Source organism: Thamnophis sirtalis, unplaced genomic scaffold (assembly GCF_051295495.1).
Source record: "Thamnophis sirtalis isolate CommonGarterSnake01/CBP01778 unplaced genomic scaffold, rThaSir2_p1.2 scaffold_6, whole genome shotgun sequence".
Taxonomy (NCBI): Eukaryota; Metazoa; Chordata; class Lepidosauria; order Squamata; family Natricidae; genus Thamnophis; species Thamnophis sirtalis.
Window position 1 is genome coordinate 39,044,762 of NW_028261386.1, and position 14,900 is coordinate 39,059,661.

The following is a 14,900-nucleotide window of genomic DNA, read 5'->3' on the forward strand; positions in this document are numbered from 1 at the left end:
AAACACCCAATTTTCCTTTGTCTATGATCCCAAAGATCATGAAGGAAAGATCTATTATACAATCTTCCTTCCTTTAATCTCTCAATGATTAACAGAACAGAGGAAGAAAGTGGAAAGTGACCAGTGGAATACTTGCATTGGATGTGGTAATCTGTAAAGATTTCTTCCTCTCCTCCCTTCCCAAGATTTGATCATCTTGACAATCCTCAGAAATTGTTAAATTTAGATATAAATGCTTTCACTGATAAGATCACCAGCTTCAGGTGCGTGTAAGAACTTTAAATCTAGGAAACTTAAATTCAAGTTCATTCTCACTCCTGAAGTGCTGTGGCATTTCTAAGTCTTATATCAAGTCTAGAAACCATTTTTTCTTACAACATTTATGGCCCCTTAGCAGCTTTCTGGCTAGAATAGCAATAGCAATAGCAGTAGACTTATATACCGCTTCATAGGGCTTTCAGCCCTCTCTAAGCGGTTTACAGAGAGTCAGCATATTGCCCCCAACAATCTGGGTCCTCATTTTACCCACCTCGGAAGGATGGAAGGCTGAGTCAACCCTGAGCCGGTGAGATTTGAACCGCTGAACTGCTGATCTAGCAGTAGCCTGCAGTGCTGCATTTAACCACTGCGCCACCTCGGCTCTAGAATTATTGGATTTTTTTTCTTCTTTTGTTCAATCTTTTCCTATTCTTATAGACTGCTTGGATTAGTCCCTGCAGTTTTCTTGGCAAGTTTTTTTCAGAAGTGGTTTGCCATTGCTGCATTCCTCAGGTTGAGAGAAAATGACTGGCTCAAAGTTACCCGGCTAACTTAGATTTGTCTGTTACTATTTAGGGCCTATTGTATGTCATTTCCTCCAATAATCATTTAAGTGAGGTGGATGGTGTAGAATATTGGTAAAGTAAAATAGTTTCTTCTCACCCTTTAGTTTGCTAACATATTTCCTATTTCTTGGAAGCCATCCTATGAACTGCGTTAGCATTTGGCAAAATGGAACTGCAGAGACCTGCAGGGACAGAATCTTCTCATTTGTTGTCAGAAATATTTCGGCATCTTACGTGATTTTCATTGCTGGGATTCTAGAGACATGACCCCAAGCACAAAATTATAATGCTGGGCCGTGGCTGATATCCCCCCCCCTTTTTAATACTTACATAGTTTCCATAGCAAAACAGTAAAATTCTTTTTTACATCAGCTAATGCAAATGTCAAACCTTCTTTGAAATACTGTAGGCTGACAATACTTTGATAAATGGAGCTGTTAGTAACAAGATGACACTTCAATTTCTAATCGCTTTCTAAGCATTTGATGCTCACATTGCTGACAGTAGAGATTTAAAAAAATGGTTAGGAAATATCATTTTAATTTTTTTAGAACAGTTTTTGCTACTATTCTGAAAGCACTCTCTCAGCAACTGTCAGTAAATACTTTGCTCTATCTATACATGTCTCTCAATTGGTTTTACATCTGTAGTTGTTTTCTCCTGCTATATTCCCAAACAAGCATTTTCTAATCAATAACTCAAAATTATTTCATTTTGTAGTACTAAGAAACCTAAACATTTTAGCTGAATTTATTATTTTGGTACTCATATAGTTTGTCAGTGCACTCTAGTCATTCTTACCATATTTACTATGAAGAATGAATATGAATGTAAGATGTAACAAATCTCAATCTACTTTAGGTCACAATGTTTATTCCTAGATTGGCAATGGACAATGTTTTATTTGATGCCTCTATTGCATTTATGGATTGTACTTAATACTTAGAAGTAAAAAGTAGGTCAGGTCTTTCTTTTTTGATGGGTGGCACCTACTACTTGCTGCAAAGAATGAAACTGCTGTGTAAAAGTACTTAGTTTAATAAGAAATATTTTCTGTACTTGTATGTATAGATAGATTAAAAAAGTATATTTATATATTTGTTAAATATTTTGGTCTGGGCAGATAAAAAATAAATAATTGCAATAATTAAAAAAACACAAGTAAACAGTGCAGTGAAGGTAGGTTAAGAAGATACACAATATAAACTAAACTGTGGATATTGTACAAAACATCTTCAGTTTATTTAAAATGGCAAGTTTTTTTTCTAATCTGGATGGATTCATCTATAGAATTATTTGCTTTGAACTTGTGTTTAGTTGTCTGTTTATCTTGGTGTGGTATCTAAAAATTGTCCCAAGAACGTTGGTCATAATTGCATCTATGCCACTCATTTTAGCATACATTCTTTTAAAAATGCAGATATCATTTAATATATATGAAATTATAATTCAATTCCATTTGAAGGGGATTTTGTAATTTATAATCTCTTCCTTTTATTATAACAAACTTGAAGTAGTTTCTTTTGTTGTTCCTAGTATTCTTGATCCTTGGTTGTTTCTGAACATTTAGTTTTTCTGACAAAATTGCTACCATATGTTCTCTGCATATAAGATTACCTACCTTTTAATTGCCTCTCTGAGCAATTTTGGTATTCAGATTTTCACTAAATGTATAGACATTGATTTATTCTAATGTACTAAAAAAAATCCTCACTAGAATGGTTGAAGTTTTGTTTCTTTTGGAATTCCAATTAATCTTGAACACTTTAAAATCATTTAATTATTTAAAATCTCTTTTTTATATAAAAATCAAAGCTATATGTTTGCAGTCAGATTTTGTTTTCTTTGAAATCAAGAATCCTAGTATTCTATTTATACTATGTTATTTCTATTTTTTAACATTTCCCATTTACGTATCAGTTCAAAGAAGTTGACCCTTTTCTACGTTCATCCATTCCCTGAAGGAGTAAGTTGACAGCAATACAAGTTAAGAATTTCCTGAAACAGCCATGCTTGGCCGAATTAATCTCATCAGGAAGGATAGACTTTTAAATAAATAAATAACTGAAAATTAAAAAAATAATCAGTTTTAGGTTATGCTAATTTTAAGAAATTCTTCTCCTCTTAGAGACATATCTAAGGCCTTATAATAGGAAACAGTTAAAAGTAATAAATACCTATAAAAACTATGTATATTCATAAGTCAAGGAAAATGGAAGAAAGTGTCTCATACCAAAATTTTTAGTACTCCAAAAAGTGCTTAGAAAAATAACAAAATGCCTAAATATTAATATAAAAATATAGAAACAAACATTTTCAAAGATTAAAAAAAACTAAAAGAAAACTGAACTTCAGAGGTATATTCTGCAACATAATAAACACTTATGCTTTAGTCATGGAGACCACCTGCAATTAAAATTACATTTATAAATTTATTATTTATTCAATCTATCTGTTTTTTCTGATCCCCACTTGAAAAGATATATATTTGCTCCCAAGTCTGTTTTTGATTATTTGATTATATATTATCAAGCAGATGTTAACTCTTAAGAGACCACATAGAGGTATTTTTTCCAGATAATGCTCATGTATCATATCTAGCAATAAACAAAAATTGCTGTATAAAAGAAAAACTCTTTCCTCACTGAATTTTTGTGTTTGTTAATTATGTACAAGAAGCAGGTCAGGAAAAATCATCATTGTAGTATAATACGAAGATGATTGTTGGGAGAACTGCAAAATTCTAGCAGAATTTTATAATTAATACAATTAATTATAAAATATTAATTAATATAAATATTAATTAATAAAATTAATCCTCCATTTTGAATGAGTGAAAATGCCTATATTACCTAGATTTTATTTTCAGATTTCATTCACATGGTAATGAAAAAAAAGTTCAAAAAAGAACTTTTCCATTAATACCTCTAGGGCAGTGGTTTTCAACCTTCCCAATGCCCTTTAATATAGTTCCTCATGTTGTGGTGACCCCCAACCATAAAATTGGTGTCTCGGTTCCTAAGACCATCGAAAATATGTGTTTTCCGATGGTCTTAGGCAACCCTTGTGAAAAGGTTGTTCGACCCCCCAAAGGGGTCCCAACCCACAGGTTGAGAACCACTGCTCTAGGGGCTACTTTCACTCTGCTTAAAAGAAAATTCATTGTTTTTGAAGAATGTATCTTGCATCCAAATTATTTTGACTTGGAGCTCCACTATTTCTTTGATGTGTTTCTGATTAGCATATTTAAGTTGGTCATTTCCATGGTCAGAGGAATACTATATCCTAAAGGCAATTGCATAGTACTTTGCAAAGATTATGCTAGGCCCTTTATGAATAAAATCTCTCAGATCTCTTCTAAAACGGACTCTGACTGGGTGTTACTAGGACAATTTTTCATCCATTAACTGGCAGTAGTTTATTTTTGCAAAACTTGAGAAAGCAGAGGGAATTTTCAGGGCTTTTAGCGTGCTCACTCTCAGCCTCTTTTACCTAGTCAAGGTCATCTGGGAAAAATCTTCTGGAGGGAACTAAGTGGAAGTGATTTCATCTTTGAATAATGGGATTCTCTCTGCCTGAAAAAGTGGTGATGTGCTCTCACCTTAAGAAATCGATCCAGTGATATTGGGCAATTTTCCACTTCTCCTTTTGAGCAAAGATCTATAAGAAATAGATTATCTTGACCAGGGATGGGTTGCTTCCGGCATTACTGCTGGTTCAGTGTGCGCGCAATTTTGGGCGTGCACGCTTGCTTTGCTCACATGCGCATCAAACATGGGCTCTCTGTGTGAGCGCAGTTGCCCTTAAATAGGTCTGCGCATGCGCAGAATATTTTAAAATGAAAAAAAAAACATGCCACACTGACCAGGGAACCAGTTTGGGGGCGTGGTAAGCCTGGGTCGCTGCTGGTTCCGGCGACCCAGGCCAGCAAACCACTACCGGTTCGGCCAAACCGGTCCAAACTGGTAGGAACCCACCTCTGATCTTGACCCTTTTCAGGAAAGTTTTATGTCAGGATATAGTGTTGAAAAACATTGTTCTTATTTGTGGATACATCTTTTTTTAAAAAAAATATTTATTTATTTATTTATTTATTTTCAAAACAAACATATATTGTAAAAAGTATATCAGCTGGTTACAAAAAGCTTTTGTGCATCTCTTCCACCGTCATCAAATATAATTCATATTAATTCAAATATCTTAACTCAAATATTTACTATATTAACATCATCATACCTCCGCTTTTATTTGACTACAGTTATTTAAACATCCTTCATCCTTAAGTATACCAAGATTCAATCCATAACCACATGCTGGCATTTCATTTACTTATTTATAAAATCCTCCATTAACATTAAGTCCTCATATCCTGTTTTAGCTAAACATCCATAATATTTAATACCAAAGTTTTCTAATCCTCCATGTATATAATTTATTATCATTATCCTTTCTTTATTTAACTATATCCTATATCATAGCATTTTCCCCCTATTAGATAACATTTAACTATATATAGTTTTGTTTTTTTATTATAATTATTATTGTTATTAATAATCTTTATATATAGTCCAAAAATATTTCTAATCTTCCCTTCTCATAGCCATTATTACTTATCATAACAGCTCAACATTGTATACGTTCCTATCATTATCAATTTTTATTTAACTATACCTATTACCAATGGATTTAACTAAGTTTAGCTAATTTTGAATTATACTCTTCCATCTATCAACCTGTATCTCTCCAATAATAGAACAGTCTTATATCTGCTGCCATTTGTGGATCCAATTCTCCAAACATCTTTTTGAACGAGTCCATACGAAGAAATCTTTGCACCTTCTTGTTTGTGGTATCTCTCATATAATGTTGATGCCCTCTTTTTGTTTCCTTTATCAGCTTGTTTTTAATTCTCAGCAGTGGTATCAAATATTTTACAAATAGTATTTCATGATATCAAAATTCTTTGATATTTTCTTCTTCTATGCCGTGTCCTTTGAAGTAAATTTTCTCTCCATTTAACTCCTCTTCAAATATTCCATTCTTTCCTCCCTCAGAAATAAACCAATTGTCACGAATATCAACAAGCTCAAATTCTTTATCTCCGTTTTCCATTTCAATTTTTTGAATTTCCATCTTATAAATATCCTCAGTTTTTTCCTCACAATTTGTTGCCAAAAACACCAAATAATCCAATTTTCTCTGAATTCTGTCCTCTGTATCAATCACCCTCTTCAAAGCTGAAAGTATCACTTGGAGAGACGCTTGAAGAGACGCCATGTTTATACGCAGTTGTATTTTTTCTTAAAAGCTCTGAAACATTCGCAAGTGAAAGCAGACTACAAAGGGAAGAGCTGTACAATCTTATCAGATCTTAAGCCAGAACAGCCAAGCAATAAAAGTGTCAGGATGTCAACAGTCTAATTGTAGTCAATTAGCTTACAGCCAGTTTACAGAGAGTCAGAAATGTTGGAGTAATCTATCCGTTTGAAAAGATTTACTTAGAATCAATCCATGTGAATAACATTTAAAAAGTAAGATAACCACTGTCCAAAACCATTAGAAAGATCAAAATTGCCGCTAAGTTCTTCTGTTCTTTTAATTTAAATTAGTTTTAAAATTTTTTAGGCAGTCCGTTTTTCTTTAAACAATAAAATTTTCTTATCAGCTAAAAAACTTTTCCTTCAAATTGCCCTGACTCTGTCAGCCTTAAAAGACTGGAATTTTTACTGCCAGACGAAGACTTTAAACCTGCTTCTCTCAGAGATTTTGCGATATCCCCGAGATCAGCAAGATGTAATCTTCCTGTTCACCATCTCTTCGGGATGATTTAGGTCCGTTAGAACCCCCCAGCAATAAAAGTATCGAGTGCGATCTCAAAGCTCTGAGATCGCACTCGATACTTTTATTGCTGGGGGGTCATGGCATCCAGGCTCCGCCATTTATTTGTGGATACATCTTGTGGCACTGGGACAGAGATAGTACCACTCTCCTGGACCTGCTTGACCTCTTAATGACCATTACCATCAATCATGGTATTCTTCCAGACTTTGGGAGAAGGAAACACTATTTTGTATTCTCTCAAGTTGGTATCAGTGGAGGTGGAGGGGATCTGTGTTCTTTCCTCTTCTATTTAATATCTGATTAGGGAACTAACTTGATAACATGGATTCAGGTACCATCACTTTACTAGATGATTACCAGTTGTATATTTAGAGCTGATTGCGGAAATGATATCTCAGTGTCTGGAGGCTGTTAGCAACTCGATGAGGAGGAATTGATTTAGCTTCAATTCTAATAAAAATGAATGACTTGGGATCAGGTATGCCTTGGATTTTCCATTTTTATTTCTCCATTGTGTAGCATTTCTGAGGCAGAACTGGTGTGCAATTGGGACTGATGGCTTTTCTTGGAAGAGCATGTGCTAATAATAGCCAGGATGCCTTTTGAATAGAAAATGTGCCATTTTCTACCTTCTCCTCTATTGACGAAACCTGCTCATGGTATCTTATGCCTTAGTTACCTGCTGCCTGTATGCGCTATACATGGGGCTGCTCTTGATCAGTTAGAATCTGATAGAGAATATAACTTTGCAAGCAGTTATGGGTGTACCTCAATATGCCCATGTTACACCTATGCTTTCTGACCTGGTCACCAATTCAAATTACTAATTGATATCTGTAACTTAACTTGGAGTATGGTTATCTATGGGATTGCCTTTCTGGTTGTTTCATAAGATCTAACACAATAAGCATATTCCAATCTTATGGGATCCTAGAGACATCCTTCTCTGTCAGAAATGCAGTTCTACCAGAAGTTTGTTAAGTCCTATCTCTGCTTTGATTTAGAAAGGCATTGAACATTTGGAAAGGATTTTGAACAGGCTGTAGGCCACGATGTTTTGTGGTTCCATCAAGTGATGACTTATGCAAAATGGTAAAACTGTTTTTGTATGCTTCCCGAAAATATCATTTTATTTTTATATCTTTTCCGTGCTGGTTGCTTTTACTTTTAACACAAGTTGCCTTGATAGCAAAGGGTACAAATGTTAAAGATTTATTAAATGTACATTTAATTTTATTTAATTTTCTGTATCTACTGCCACTTAATATCTTTCCTGGATTTTAGCAGCCCATATTTGCTAAAGTCCATTATTACACATATTATTCTTAAGAGACCAACTATTTGGTTTTGTATTTGTATCTTTAAATACACTTTCTAGTTATATCCAATATTACAATATTGCATGGCTTAGTACTTTTTTTCCAGGTAAGATGTGAAATCTTCCTAATTGCTAAATACTGTGATGATTTTGTGTCCCATTTAGTTGAAGAAGATTGGTGGTGGTGGCTTTGGTGAGATTTATGAAGCAATGGATCTTTTAACTCGGGAGAATGTAGCTCTGAAGGTTGAGTCAGCTCTGCAACCAAAGCAAGTCCTCAAGATGGAGGTGGCTGTTCTAAAAAAACTACAAGGTAGAAGATATAATTATTCTGGAAAGTGTACAGAGGTTTATGGAGTTTGATTGCACTATTATCTGTTTGGTGTTAATACATGACAATATACCATGTTTAAACATAAAATACAGCTTTGTTTGAGATCCAGTGTTTCTTTTCAGTGAAATTCTTATATTGCAATGTCACGTGATTTTAATACAGTTTTAATTATCACCGTTTTTTATAAAGAGCTACATTAATTGTAGCTTGTGAAGAAAGGGGCGTTTCTCTGATATGCCGCTTCTCATAGGGTGGAGATAGCATCCAGGAATTAGTTGATCTCTCTGCAAGCTGATTGGACTGAGTCTGTCAAAGCTGTTAAGTCACCCCTCTGTTGCTAGGGACTCCCAGCTTTTTGCAGTGCAGTGACAGACTCAACACGTCTAGTTGCTGTGTGGCTCCCTCCTTGTCCAATGAGTCGGTGGTACTCTGTAATGTCCACCCTCTTAGATAGATGGCTGGATGATCTTGTTAGGGTAAGGCTGGATGCTATCTCCACCCTATGAGAAGCGGCGTATCAGGTAAGACCAACACCACTTTTCCATCTGGGTGGAAATAGCATCCAGGAATAGGATATACCAAAGCTGGCTTGTCCTTACGGGTGAGCCGCAATTTGGTCCTAAGATACCCCCTTCCTATGGACACTCTGTAGCACCTGTTGGCCAAAGGCAGCTTCGGCCAAGGCAAAGCTGTTCAGTCTGTAGTGCTTGATGAACGGGGAGGGAAGGATCATGCAGCTGCTTGACATACTTCTTCCAAAGTTGCCTGCGTTGTTCACACTGGCTGGGCTTCTGGTAGAGTGTGCTGTAATGCGCCCTGGTCGTGCAATGCCCTGCAGATTGTAAGCATTTGTGATGCACACCCTCAGCGCCCAACCAATCGTGGAACTTGTTACTTTCCTGCCCAAGGACGAAGGCTGGAAGGACAGGGAAAGGGCCTGCGAAGGAAGAAGTCCTTTTTAGATATATTATGAGAGCCCTCCTGACGTCCAAGGTGTGCGACTTCTTCTCCAGGTGATGAGATGATGCCGGGCAAAAGTTTGGCAGGGTCAATTCTGGGCCCTGTGTACACCTTGTACACGTGTTCTGGGGACAAAAGAGTGGTCTAGATGTAACACTGCTCTGTCTTGGTGAAAAATACAGAGGTGCTCCCTCATGGAAAGGGCCTGAAGTTCCGAGATTCTCCTGGCTGACGTAATCGCCACAAGGAATGCCACCTTGAGGGTAAGGAAATGCAAGGTGGCCTCCTAATGGCTCAAAGTGGGGACTGGTGAGTGAGTTCAAAATCCTGGACAGGTCCCAGGTAAAGTACCTGTGCATCACCAGAGGCCTCAGGTTGACTGCTTCCCTTAAGAAATGGGGCACCATGGGATGCTTTGTCAATGATTGCCAAGGCTCGCAGGACAGAACTGTAACCTGTCTCTTGATGGTGTTGGGAGCTAACTCCTTGTCTCCAGGAGGACGTCCTGGAGGCCTGGATAGTCTTAATGACTCTGGAGGAGAAATTGTCCTCCCTTAGAATTCTCCACTCAAGTGCCAGGCGGTCAACTGGAGCCAGCACCCCCTGGCTGAGTGAGATCTTATCCTGAGGGATCCTCCAGGGCCAGTTCACCAACAGAGCCACCAGGTCGGCAAACCACGGTCATCGTGGCAGGTGGGGAACAAGGAGCAGGATCTCCGCCCTTTCTCCTAGTACCTTCCGTATCACCCTTGGGAGAAGGGGAAGATGGGGGGAAAGCATAGAGCAGTCCTGGGGGCCAAGGAGATAGCAGAGCATCTACCACCTCTGCTTCTGGGGCCAGAAATCTGGTGTAAACCTCGGCAGTTGCGCATTGACCGGGGTGGCGAAGAGGTCCATGACTGGGAGGCTGAAACAGTCCGTTAGTTCCCGGAATCATGATAGGTGCAGGCACCACTCCAAGTGGTCCACTGAAGCTCTGCTGAGCCAGTCTGCCTACACATTGATCACCCCGGAGATGTGCTCTGCCACGATGGATAAAAGGTGCCTCTCTCCCCAGGGGCCCAGTCGCTTGGCCTCCTGCATAAGGGGTCTGGAATGGGTCCCCCCTGATGATTGATGTGGGCTTGGTGGCCATGTTGTCCATGAGTATTAGAAGGTGTTTGCCAGAGATTGTCCTTTGGAACTGGCGTAGGGCCAGGTAAATCACCTGCAGTTCCAGCCAGTTGATACTGGGAGCCCGTTCTGGTTGGGACAACTGTCCCTAGACCATTTGTGTCTGAAGATGGCCACCCCAACCAAATAGGCTGGCATCTGTGGTGACTCCCAGTTTCTCAGGTTCCCTGAAGAGGCTGCCTCTGGAGATGGCTGGGGACATCCATCAATGGAGAGATCAAAGGATGTCTGCTGGAACACGGACCTTGGCTGATGAATTGCTCCTGCCTGTTCTCTGAAAAGGCAAAAGAAACCATTGAAGATCCCTGGCGTGCAGACATGCCCAGGGAATGATGGAGATGCAGGACACCATCTTGCCCAGGAGTTGAGAGAGTAGGGCTAGAGACACATCCGCTTCCCCTTGGCCCAGCCTGCCAAATCCATGAGGCTGGTCTGCTGCTCCTGGGATAGATAGACGCTGCATGCCAAGATGTCAATGATTGCCCCTAAATGGAGCAGGGATCGAAGTGACTCTTTTCTATGTTGATAAAAACCCTGTGGTGTTGTCGTGTTTGGATGGTAACCCGCAGGTCCTCCCTAGCCTGGGATATATATCCTGAGGATGTAATCCAGATAACACTGGACATGCATGGGTAGGTACCAGAGATGAGCCGCCAAGGTAGCCAGGACCTTCGTAAACACCCTCGGTGCAGATGACAGTCCGAAGAGTAGGGCCCTATATTGATAGTGCTGGCCAGCATAATGGAACCATAGGTATTGCCGGTGGCAATGTCGAATGGGAATATGGAGATTAGCCTCCATCAGATCAATGTACTGTCATCTCAGGCACAACCTTTGGAACTGTTAACTCCTCTGGCTCCCCTTCCTCAGGACTAGTTTTCCTGTCAGTCCTCTGCCATATCAGCCATGTAGCAAAATTAAATTGGCTCTGATGCTGGAGCACAAACACTCCTGAGACTGCTGCCTGCTGCTCTGGATCAAAGGCCTCCTGTGAGGTCTGGTTTGACAATAGTTAATTGATCGTTGGTGCCAATAGATAATTGCCTCAGGTGTTAGTGGAGCGCAAAAGCTCCTGTAAAAATGCAGGCTCGGGCGGCAAAGGCAAAAGCTAGTTAAGTGTGGTATTACTAAGCGGGGCGCTGATCTGCAGCTGTGACTAGATCTAGCTGTTAAGCGTGAATGGAGCATGAGATTTCTGTGGCCACGCTGCCTGCCAAACCAATCTACAAGTGAAGCGCGAAGCTTCTGAAGCCTGCAAGCCGCTCTTTTTAAACAACGGGTGAAGCGTGAGTCTTCTGGCTGAGGCACTAAGCTTCGCTGAGCTCCATCTATCTCGAGGCTTCTGAAGCCTGCTCAGCCTTTTGCTATCGGATTGGCTCCTTACAGCCCTGCCCTGGCTGTTTCAGCTATGGCGTGGCACCCTGTCAGAAGTGACAGTTGGAAAATGGCATGAGTCTCTGAAGCTTATAGAAACCAACGTAACAGAGCCATGGCTCTGTCTCCAAAGGAGGCAACTCTACCACGCTGCTGGGAGTCTCAGGTGCTTACTCACATTTTTAAAAGTCCATTGGTAGAATTAACGATAGTCAATCCAGGAATTCCAAGAAGGGGGGAATTTTGACCCATCTGTCCAAGCTGACTACTGAGTCAAAAAGCTGGGAAGCTGACAGAGGAGTGACTTAACAGCTTTGGCAGACTCAATCCAATCAGCTTGCAGAGAGGTCAACCCATTCCTGGATGCTATCTCCACCCAGATGGGGAATATTATAATTTTCTATTGGACATTTCATATTTCATATCCAAAGCCCCAATATTTGGGTCCCTGTCAGAGAAAGCAGCTCTTTTAGACAAGGTAAACTACGTTGTGGAGATGCACTATTAATATTTTCTCCTGCACTTCCAAGAGAAGAACATGCTCTGGTTTAGTCTGAAGGGAGAGCTTTTGTTAATGCAGCAAATATTATAATACAAGAACATAAAACATAACAGTAGTGTCCTATGTTATGTTCTGCAATATGCAGTTGGCCAGGAACTTATATTTTGTACTTCATTCCAAATATGTGATCTACAAATACTTGAATTATGGCCATGTATTTCATCAGCTTGAGCAATAAGTACTTATTTGGAGAACAATTAGGACAAAATCTCATTCAGACTCTTAACTGATGAAGAATTACTACCTTAAGTAAACATTTGCCTTACACTTCAATAAAGTTCAAAAAGTTATTTGTTAGCTTTGCATATGGATAAATAAATATTTATGTATGTACAGAAGAGTAAGTGACAGTAACTATGCCTGTCTCTCTTATGGACTGGCATGCTATTTGAAAATATGAAAACAAGACAAAAATAGTCAAATATAACCCAATCTTTATTATGATTATAATCAGCAAAAGAAGAGTGGGATATAAACAATTAGTAATTTAAAACACTATAAAATACACATGGTTAAAAAAAACATTGTAAAAAGCTTATACACACACATACAAACTCCACACCAGTCTTTTAAAAAAATCTGTAAAAAAAGGGGCAAAGACATTAATTTAAATGTGGAAACATAAAAGATAATATAGTAGATTCTCAGAAATCTGCTAAATAATCTGAACTAAGAAGTTAAATATTAAGGTTGGTCTGAGACACAGGTCATCATCTGACACATTTTAATTGCTGCTGCACAGAATCTGCAAAATTTACGTTGTAACAGAATTACTGTCTGCAACAGAGGTGGTATTCAACAGGTTCTGACAAGTTCTGGAGGACTGGTAGTGGAAATTTTGAGTAGTTCGGAGAACTGCTAAATACTACCTCTGACTGGTCCGTCCCCATCTATTCTCTGCCTCCCGAGTCCCAGCTGATCGGGAGGGAATGGGGATTTTTGTAGTAACCTTCCCCCTGGAGTAGGGAGGGTCTGGAGATTTTACAGTATCCTTCCCCTACCATGCCCACCAAGCCATGCCATGCCCACCAAGCCATGCCATGCCCACAGGACCGATAGTAAAAATTTTGAATCCCTCCACTGGTCTGCAAGCAGTAGAGAGGTATAAAATTGTACTATGTACCCTATTTGTGCTATGTGTGTTTATACAGTATTAGTGACATGAGGGCAGTGGCGGATTAAGGCTCACTGGTGCCCTAAGCACTGACAAATCTTGGTGCCCCCCCTTTTGTACATGCTGTACAAATCTTCATTGGGTTTTTTCTTTCTTTCTCAACTTTGTGGTGCCCCCCTGGTCCTGGTGCCCTAAGCACATGCTTAGTCTGCTTAGTAGTTAATACATCACTGAGCACAGGCCTTGTAGGAGTACATTCTCCGTTGATTCTCTATGTCCAGAGTCACAGGGCATTGCCTTTCCTGGAAGAGAATGTCAGTTGGTCTTACCTGAACTGCATGTCTCGAAGGATGGCGTGGGAGCAGTCACAGCTGGGTATTGTCACAGCCCATCTGCCCGGAGACTGAGGTAAATCTTGAAGCCTCTGACTCTCCAGATTAACCGATGATCCAGTCAAGGTGACTCTAGAAGGAAGGGAACAGGGTAACCCACTCCCCTTTTGGTCCCTGACTGACCAGTAACACTCTACTTAGGCCCACCCTGCGCGGGGTGCACTACGGATGGGAAGTGACTGCTCCCACGCCATCCTTCGAGACATGCAGTTCAGGTAAGACCAACTGACAGTCTCTGAAGTGGGGCGTGGGAGGAGTCACAGCTGGGAGATACCAAAGCTGGGAGGGTTCATAGGCCCTGAGTCCCCCCCCCCTGAGTATCCAGCACTCTCTGGAGGACTCTCCTCCCAAAATACGCCTCTGCGGAGGCGAAGGCGTCCAGTCTATAGTGTCTGATGAATGAAGAGGGCAAAGCTGTGACTCCTCCCACGCCCCACTTCGGAGACTTTTCCTGTATCAGTTTTCAATATGAATGGAGGACATGACATCATGCCATATTATAGCTCTTTGGAAATAGTCAAATAGCACTTTCCAACTAAGAGGAGGGTATTGCTGTGGAAATAATGTAACATTCCAACCTTGCTGATTGGAGGAAACCTAATAGCTGGAGTAATGGGGAGTTGGCAAAAGCAAAAGTTTTTAATTCAGAGGAAAAAACACAGCAAGACCTAACTGTAAGTCCAAACAGGTTCAACTGAACTATATTCACTAATAATTGCTATTAAAAGGTACTATGTATTCAGGCTACATTTTACAGTCTTTAAAAAAAAAATCTAAATTCAAATGAGCTGAAACACTTGAAGCTGCTTAAGCACAGTTCAGAGTACATAATTACCCAGAAAAAGACATGAAAAGTAGATTTCTAAATGGAAGTTCTGACTGTGATTTGTGGGGATTTTCAGTAGAGGTTGAGCTTAGCAAGTGGACTTAGGTATGACACTGTTTGGTAAAAATGGAAATAACCAGTATTTAGAATTTATCATTTTGGTAGCCGTTTCCCATGAGTTC

At 39.6% G+C, this 14,900-nt stretch overlaps 1 protein-coding gene across 1 annotated transcript in view; it reads left to right on the top strand.

Annotated features, from left to right (window-relative positions):
* The window catches only part of TTBK1 (tau tubulin kinase 1), a 122,438-nt gene that overhangs the window by 30,703 nt on the left and 76,835 nt on the right, over positions 1-14,900 (top strand). The window contains exon 4 of the mRNA XM_087717669.1: positions 8,149-8,296. Coding sequence (XP_087573795.1) covers positions 8,149-8,296 — 148 coding nt within the window. The remainder of the gene's footprint in view (positions 1-8,148; positions 8,297-14,900) is intronic.